A 9,586-nucleotide genomic window follows, 5' to 3' on the forward strand; every position below is an offset into this window, starting at 1 on the left:
TGACTCAAATGAAGCCTTCGCTGTCTTGACCTGTCTCCCGGGTTTGGTTTAACAATAATAATAAATAATAATAGCAGCAGCAGCACTGAGGAGATGTCCAACTGCGCTTTTCCCAACGGTAATGATTTTATAAAAAAATACAAATGCTCACCGTAGGACCCGACTTCTCCTCAGACTGCTTGCCAAAGTAACTGGGAACCAAGCGGAACGCCTCCCCTAAACAAAATTAGATGTCGCTGCACCCAAACGGGTATTGCAGGGGGTTGGACTAGATGACTTCTAGGGGTCCCTTCCACTTCCTACTCTACAATTCTATGACCTCATAGCCCCCTTCCTGTGTTTCCCGGACGCTTCCTAGTGGGGCTGCCCCACCTTGTGGCGCTGGTGCAAGTCAGCGCGCTCTGGATATGGCAGGGATGCATACAGTAACGGACTTAGAACGGGCGGGAGAGGAGGAAGAACCGTGCGCCACGCGCGCACTAAAAGTGGCGCGAGAACGCAGGCAGTGCGCGCGCAAAGTTCTAGCCGTTTAATCATCCAGGCTCCTGACCGTCCCCTGCAGTTTGAGCGGCCCGCCGCGCAAGGAGCAGGAGGCGGCGCCGGCGGAGACTGTTAGAGGGCAGCTATGCTCGCTGCGCGCGCCGCTACCCGACGCGCGCTTTTTCCCCCCCAATCAAGCCATGGGGCTGCTGTGGTGGCCGCGGGTGGCGCTGGCGCTCGTCGCCTTGGAGGCCGCGAGCGGGCGCAGCTTCCCCAGCATCAGGAACAGGACCTTCATCAACCAGTATCTCGACACCCACAACAACTACCGCAGCGGGGTCAACCCCCCCGCTTCCAACATGCTGTACATGGTGTGTGTCCGCGGGGTGGAAGGAGGAAAGGCAGCCGAGGGCGGGGAGTGCTTGGGGAGAAGCTGCCCCTGTCATATGCCCCTGCCTCAGGCAGTCAGTGTTGGCTGCTGTGGGGGTGCTGGGAGAAGGCTTCGCCAAGGGGGGCAAAGGGAAGCTGCCCCTCTAAATCAAGTAAATCAATAAAAATAGTTAACTAGCTGAGGGGCTGGCCCCCCATATTATTATTATTACTATTAGAGCTTATATACCGCCCTGTACCCGGAGGTCTCAGGGAAAAGATCACAACATATATAATCAGAATAAGAACAACAACCCCACCTCAGAAAAGAGCTATATTTTAAAAGGGTATATGAAACCTGTCTCTCTCTCCCCCCCCCCATAAATCCTGACTACACCCATGGGAGAAGCCTTTGTGAGCGGCTGGGGGGGGGGGGGTTGCCACAGATTACAGAATAACAGACCAGCCTTGGTTTACTACATACCTTGCTGCGTTGTTGCCAGCGACGACGACAATCTTTTCTCTTTTTTAGGGTTTTCTGTCCATTTAGAGTTACACCTCATGTCTTGCTTCTGAACTATATGCATAATTTTTACATAGTCGAATGAGGAAAACGTGTTAGTTCTTAAAAAACCTAGCAGTTATATTTACTGCTGCTAAGTGTGTAATTCTTTATTTAAAATAATGTTTAAGTATAGAAGTACCAGGCTCAGGCCCCGATTCTCATGGCTCATGGCATTCCTTAAATAAATAAATAAATAAATATTGCCTTCGGGTTCCTGGGCGATGATTACATTTTCCAGGGTTTAATTGATTCCAGAACTCAATCCCTGCATAAATTGAACCCTGACTAATGGCTGTTTTAGGTTGAGCCAAGACTGACTATCACCTGTCCTGCATCCAAGTTAGCTTGTTACCCACAGGGGGGTTACCCACAGAAACCAAGAATAATAGGTTGCTTACTTGTAACTGATTAAGTCATCTTGTTAGTCAGTGTTTCAAAGAACTGTTTATGTAACAAAAAGAATGACGATCAGAGAAGAAGAAGAAACCCATCCTTTTTATAATTCTTTAATAGGATGTTATGATTTTTACTATAACTGCAACCCTCTCTTTTATTGCACCAAATATGCATATAGTTCTAGATGCTTTTCTTTGCCTTTCTTTATATGCTTTTCTTTCAAACAATATATATGCTTTTTCTTATTGATATAAGTTATTGATATAACTTTACATATTTTTCCTTCTGTAAAGAAAGTCCAGACTGTTCATTAAGTGGAATATAAAATTAATTCATTATTTTATTGTTTTAAAATGACCAAAACAAAACAAAAAAAATAGTCTGAATCACTTCCACCTTTGGGAGTATTTGTTTAAATTGTTGATTATCTAAGGCAGCCACTTGTTTTGCATCTCTTGATTGTTTTTACCCAGACCTATTCATTATTAATATAGATTTTTAATTTGAATGACACACTCCAGTTGTAGAGGATCCCATATTTGCAGTTTCTCTAGTAAGAACTGAAAATCATTTTTTCTTGACAGTATTTCAGCATGAACATAAAGACTAAGATTTCTGTAGTTTCAACAATCAGTTTCCTTTTGGCCACACATTCCTCTAAATAACAGCATGAAAGTAATGAAAATGTATTTTAATTCATTCAGTTTCTTTGATATTTTAGTTCCTATACAATTCGCTGTCCCCCCAATCAAGAAAAGCAATAAAATACTTAACTGAGGCTCTGCCCCCCAACATGAAGCCTGTCCCAGCACAAATTCTGGCTATACCCATGCCTGTGGGTAGATTCCCTTGAACTCAATGGGGCTTTCTTCTGAGTAGACATATAGAATTTCATCATTCGACAGCTTGGTGCAAGTAAATATTTCTGAAGAAATACTTGCTAGAACTCAAGATGTATTATCAGCACGTTTACTATACATGCATAATGTGATAATGTCATAATTTTTTATATTTTGCAGACATTTGATCTAGCTTTGGCTAGAATAGCTAGAGCATGGGCACAAAAATGCATTGTTATGCATAATCCAACTGATATGGTCCACCCTGATCCTAAATTTAGGCCTTTTGGAGAAAATATATGGGCTATAACGGGCTTTAACTACCCATTTGATCCTGCTGGCCCCATTGAAGATTTTCATGACGAGGTAAAATACTACACCTACAATACCCACAAATGTACACGTGTTTGTGGTCATTATACTCAGGTAAGTTCTTCTCTTCTCTGCTTACATAGTCCACAGAATTTGAAGCAAAATGCAATAACTTTAATTATTTCAGACAATAAAAGTATGAAGTAAATATTGTAGTTGCTCTGTGATCATAAACTGTGAAGTAATAATCTGCATTCTGTTATTATCAAGGATACTTAAAGGTAAAGGTAAAGGTACCCCTGCCCGTACGGGCCAGTCTTGACAGACTCTAGGGTTGTGCGCCCATCTCACTCAAGAGGCCGGGGGGCCAGCGCTGTCCGGAGACACTTCCGGGTCACGTGGCCAGCGTGACATCGCTGCTCTGGCGAGCCAGAGCCGCACACAGAACGCCATTTACCTTCCCGCTAGTAAGCGGTCCCTATTTATCTACTTGCACCCGGGGGTGCTTTCGAACTGCTAGGTTGGCAGGCGCTGGGACCGAACAACGGGAGCGCACCCCACCACGGGGATTCGAACCGCCGACCTTTCGATCGGCAAGCCCTAGGCGCTGAGGCTTTTACCCACAGTGCCACCCGCGTCCCTAGTTATAAAGTATATGGAGTGTTTACAATTAATTTAGAGGCAACTGACAAAACAAACCTCTACTTTACTTCAGTTCCAATATTAAGTTAACATGTATTGCTGATGGTTGTAAGATTCGTAAAAACTGAGCTACTAGCACCTGGCCAGCACTAAATGTTACAGGGCATATACATAACAGCAGAGTTCTTACTAAGAAAAGGAAGGGCATCGAGTTTTGTTTGTAGCCCACTTCTGTTTAGTTTCAATTATGTCAGATACAATAAGACTTAAATATGGGACAAAAAGTTGGGATACTTATTGGGGAGAATCTGGTGTTTTTCTATCTTTTTTGTTATTTGTGGGGGCTGGCATGTCTTTTATTGTGGAAAATTTTAACACACACACATGCATATACAGTGGTACCTTGGTTTACAACCATAATCCGTTCCGGAGGTCCGGTTGTAAACCAAAACAGGTTGTAACCCAAGGCTAGCAATTTCGCCAATGGGGCCTCCCCCCCCCAATTGGTTGTAATCCAAAAAAAGGGATACGCACTTCCGGGTTTGATGTTGTTGTAATCCAAAACGGTTGTAATCCAAAACGGTTATAATCCAAAATGGTTGCAAACCAAGGTACCACTGTATATAACATGCATCACCTTGGCCCCGTGATTGAGGGACCCTAGGGCCCTATTCGATCAATGTGGTGTGTGCCCTGTGGTGTGTGCGCATGACATCATCGTGCCCGACACATATGCCGCAGGGCATGCTGTCGCACACACCACAGTGCATGCTGATGCGTTGTTTGGATGCCTGCGGAATGTGCCTGCTGCCACTGTCGAAATTGGGGGGACACGGCCCCCTGATTTGGAATATATGAAAGACTTAAAATACTTGTAGTCCTCAGCAGAATGCTAGCTCTGTCTTCAAAAACTGAATCACCATGAATTTATACATTTTCCTGACAGGAAAAATAATCAGTGAAGCTTGAAATAAGACATCTAAGACAGATCATTCATCAGCCAGGATTAGCAGAAATACTACTCCATTTACATGGTTCAGTGGTAGAGCACTTGCTTTGCATGCAGAAGGTCTCAGGTTCAGTCCCCAGCATCTCCAGGTAGCACTGGGAGATGCCTTTCTGAAAACTTTAGGAGTACAGAATAGGATACTTGAATATTAATCTAAGGTATAAATGTGCCTTTAGCTAAATGCCAATAAAAGTGGAGGGAGGGAGAGCAAAATCTGGAGAAAAAAATGAATGTAAGAAATGATACTGTTGAATGAAGCTTGGACTTTATATTGTATCATCAAACATGTTTTTTTCAGGTTGTTTGGGCTAATACTTATAAGATTGGCTGTGCTATTGTTCACTGTCCTGCGTCAACTAATAGCAAAGGAACCAAGACCAAGAATTTTTCATATTTCGTTTGTACTTATGGTCCACCGTAAGTTAACAAATCTTAAAGCGATCTAAACTTGTGTTACACTTAGTAATCATAAAACACCAAACTGTATGCCTGTTTGAAACTGAATGTATTAATTTTGGATTTTGTAAGCTAATTTACATTTCAATTATTTTTTAATTGAAAAGCAACCAGAAAACTTAACAGCTATGCTTTTCAGCCTTTACAATTTTAAACATTATATTCTGTGAACTAAAATATCAAGAACTGTAAAAAGTTCTCAGAACAGTTAGGAAAGCAAGAAAATGATCAGAAATAGCTTTAGTTCTGTCCCACCTGTATCTTGAACTTAAATAATGTACAGTTTTATACAATAAGCAATATTGCAAATTACAGTAGGCTGCATGATAGGCGGCATTATACTCAATTTACCATATTTTTCTAAGACTTGGTTTTTTTACCCAAAAATTAGGTTTAAAATTGGGGGTTGTCTTATACATGGGTAGTGCTGAGGGGTGTTTTCTAAATTTGGAGTCCCCAAAAATACCTGGCATCTTATACATGGGGGAGGGAGAGAGAGAGAGGGGCAGCGACCATTTTGCACAGGGGTTCTGTTCCTGGCCCCCATGCACTTTGGTGGAGCATGTATAAGCCTGCTTTGCCCTTTTCCTGATCCAAAAGGACCCACGCATTGGCGATCGTGCATCAATTGGTTGCGCACAGAATTGTCACCGCCTGTGTGTGTGTGTGTACACACATACACTTTTTACTTTGTAACACTGAATTTGTCTTTCCTTCCAGAGTTGCCTCAGCTAGTTAGCCCTCATTAACTATATGAAGCTACAACAGTTTAGTCCTGTTAGTTAGAATAGTTTAGTCCTGATGCAGCACTTTATTCTTACATAGAATCTCATATAACGTGCTGCCGCTTCATCCGTCTGGGAAGCAGTGGCGGAACTTCATGCTCCAACACCAGGGGGTGGAGAGCAGGCGGGGGCGGGGTTGGAGATGTCTTGTATATATATCTTAATGGTGATGTCTTGTATATTCGAAGTACAGACATCTTCTCAAAATCTCAGTATTAGAATATGAATACAAAGAGCTGCCATTACCCCACTTTTTAAAGTGTTGGGGACCCTCTTGTAAAAACACCTCAATTATTATGGAGAAAAAACAAAATTTTAAATACTTGAGGAGTGGTCAAAACAGTGGAGCATGTAGGACTTCGGTTTAAAATTAAATTTCTTCAAACACACTTATTGTACAAAAAAGTAAAATAAGATGTGGTAAGAGTATCATTTTACACGCATAAAAGCTAAAAACTAAAGTTGGGGGAAACAGAATGTTGTAATAAAGCACCAGTATATTGACACGACTAAACCACTAAACAACAACAAATATTAAAAAAAACCTCTACCTGAGCTAGGAGCTATCAGTTCTTAGTTGCAGAACAGTTTCAAAAATTATCAGTATAAATTTGTTCACTGACTGAAGAGCCAAGGCCATAGCTAGGGGGTGGTGAGGTGGGCTCTCACCAGGGGCACAGGTGAGGGGGGGCGCAAATTGTCTAAAATATGTCTATAAATTAAAATATTGATTATTGCCTCATAAGAAAAGGTTTTAAATAGAGGGTGAATAGAATGGGGGGGGGGGTTGGAGGAGAGGCGGAAAGAAGAACTAATTTGTCTGTGGCTAGGGGGTGCAATCTGCCAGGGGCGCAAGATCACCTAGCTACGGCTCTGTGATTCCCTAAACAAACGCTTCTATATACAAAATATTGTTTGTTAGTAACATAGAAAGTAAATGTTCTCCAGTTAATAGAAATACAGTGGTACCTCTGGATACGAACGCTTCTGGTTGCGCACTCGTCGGGTTACGAGCTGTGCTAATCTGGAAGTAGTTGCTCCTGGATGCGAACTTTGCCCCGGGATGCGAGTGGAAATTGTGTACCAGAGGCGCACGTGCGCACGCAGGAGACACACTGTCACTAATGGAGCCTCATGTTAAGAACAGTTTCAGGATAAGAACGGACCTCCGGAACGAATTAAGTTCATATCCAGACGTACCACTGTATAAATAATATTAATTTGAAAACAAATAATTACAGGGGTCAGGTAGCTGCAGGGCATAAAATACCAGTACAGTGGTACCTCGGGTTAAGAACTTTATTTGTTCTGGAGGTCCGTTCTTAACCTGAAACTGTTCTTAACTGAGGTACCACTTTAGTTAATGGGGCCTCCCGCTGATGCCGTGCCGACACCACACGATTTCTGTTCTCATCCTGAAGCAAAGTTCTTAACCCAAGGTACTATTTCTGGGTTAGCGGAGCCTGTAACCTGAAGCGTCTGTAACCCGAGGTACCACTGTACAAGGTCAGTTCCGTGGATTATCATGATGATACACAGACTAGCATTGCCTGGATAATAGCACCTGGAATGATTTGCAACTTGCTGGAACCAATAGAAAGCACAAAACATTTTGATCTTCAGTTTAATTTATGTACTGAATACATTATTACATCCTGAAACTGTTTTTCAGGGGCAACTAGGAAATAGGAAGAAGAATGGATGTAACCTTTGTGCCACAGGCTTCCATCCATAACAAAAGTCAGATTTCTGTGCTCTGTACACACCCACCCTTCACCATCCAGATAAATAAGAAGCATGATCATAGTTCATGAACACATTACAGACAGGCAAAAACATTCGAGAGTGCAGTGCAGGGCTGGTAAGAAGAGAGAATGCAACGCTGGGGGAGTTCCAAGTACCAGATAGGCCTGGAGGTCTGCATTTAGCCCCCAGACCTAGACAACTGATTCATTACATCTAAAACCTATTATTACATATCCAGTAGCTTGCATTTTCATTTTTAGTTTTGTGCACTTTGTGTACTGAATACATAACGTTATGCAATATTTTGTTCTTTAGGGGCAACTACGCGGGAGTTCGTCCTTATAAAGCGGGAGCTCCATGTAGCCAGTGCCCAAAAGGAGATACTTGTAAAAAGAAACTCTGCAGTAAGTATAGAATTAAATGATGCAAACAGTCATGGAAAAGATGATGATATCAACCATCACATACAGTGAGGGGGGAAAGTATTTGATCCCCTGCTAAGTTTGCCCTCTGACGAAGAAATGACGAGTCCATAATTTTAATGGTAGGTTTATTGTAGCTGTGAGAGACAGAATAACAACAGCAGAAACCCAGAAGACAAAAGTCATGTGCAAAGGCATGTGAGTCCTTTCCATGGGAGGTAGGCAGCAGGTCAGTCCAGTTATGTAGTGCTGAGGAAAGGTGATCAGGGCAAAGCTAGTCTCTCCTTGTGTGGGGCCAGTTGTCCTTTACCAATTGCATGGGTCCTTGGCAGTGGTAGTGCTTCTCCAGGACAGGGCCCAGACTCCTTCTGCCATTTGGGGTCCTAAGCAGTTACAGGTCAAAGCCAACAGTATAAATTGAGCTTCAAAACGTAAGGTAGCCAATGTGGCCCTGTCAGAACCAGTGTTATATGACTGGTTTGTCTTAGGCCTACCAATAATCAGGCTGCTGAATTCTGAAGTAGCTTCAGTTTCTGAACAGTCTTCAATAGTCTTCAAAGGCATTTGCAGAACAAGTGCATTACAGTTATCCTATTTTAAAGCCTTTCTTCATTTGTTATAACTATTCTCTCTTCCAGGAAATCCTGAACGTGAGAAAGAAAACAGCCTACGTATGTATTATATATCTGTATTATAGTTTAAATTTACTTCAAGAACAAAACTCACATTTCATAAGAATGCTTTTATCTTTTTTAAAATAGGCTATTCACGATGGTATCCACCCTTTGAATCCCGGATTATATGTGATGAATCCTGCATTGCAGTTGCAATTTTAAGACCGTTATTAATGTTTCTAGCTTTTGCAGCTGTTTATTACTTAAAACTCCGTTATCCAGGTTTAGGTTATAAAGCATAATTTTTGATAGGCGTATATAACTTGAATATAACGAACAATAATATTTATAAGAATATTTTCCTGCATTCTATATTTTAAAAGTAGATTTGGTTTGTTTCTACGATACTTCAATTTTTCTGAACTTGTAGTTACTTGTTGCATATTAATGAGTTGTAAATACTTTTAAAACTAGAATACATTAGTGTAAGTAGAATATATGGGGTGGTGTTCAACTGTGTTTTACTCAGAGTAGACTCATTTAAGTTAATGAACATGATTAAGTTAGTTTCATTAATTTTAATGGATTTATTCTGAGTAAAACTTAGCTGAATGCTATCCATGGCCATATCTAGTATGCCATGTTCAACATTAAGTGAAAATAAAGGCTAAGCATATTAAAAGAAGTTTATTTATTTATTGTATTATTTATTTTGCATGATTAACAGGATGCAATGAATGAATGAATGAATATTGATGTGATACAATGTCACAAGGTGGTCCATCTGGCTTAACATGTTCCATATAAAGTTTTTCCCAACTTTTTACGTTCTTATCCTGTGAGCACTTTCCACTGCACTGTCCCGTGTCATTCCTTTATTTATCACAAAGGTTAGGTGATTAAAGTTGATTTGCTGGGAAGACCATCAAATCAACTTTAATCACCTAACCT

At 41.4% G+C, this 9,586-nt stretch overlaps 1 protein-coding gene across 1 annotated transcript; it reads left to right on the forward strand.

Annotated features, from left to right (window-relative positions):
• Positions 1–420: 420 nt before the first annotated feature.
• On the forward strand, positions 421–9,022 carry LOC114605475 (glioma pathogenesis-related protein 1-like). Its single transcript, XM_028746817.2, has 6 exons — positions 421–851; positions 2,830–3,075; positions 4,911–5,029; positions 7,915–8,003; positions 8,660–8,692; positions 8,783–9,022. Exons 1-6 carry the CDS (start codon positions 681–683, stop codon positions 8,935–8,937), a joined length of 813 nt encoding a protein of 270 aa, XP_028602650.2. The 5' UTR covers positions 421–680; the 3' UTR covers positions 8,938–9,022.
• The last annotated feature ends 564 nt before the right edge of the window (positions 9,023–9,586 follow it).

The sequence above is a fragment of the Podarcis muralis genome, chromosome 10 (assembly GCF_964188315.1).
Source record: "Podarcis muralis chromosome 10, rPodMur119.hap1.1, whole genome shotgun sequence".
NCBI lineage: Eukaryota > Metazoa > Chordata > Lepidosauria > Squamata > Lacertidae > Podarcis > Podarcis muralis.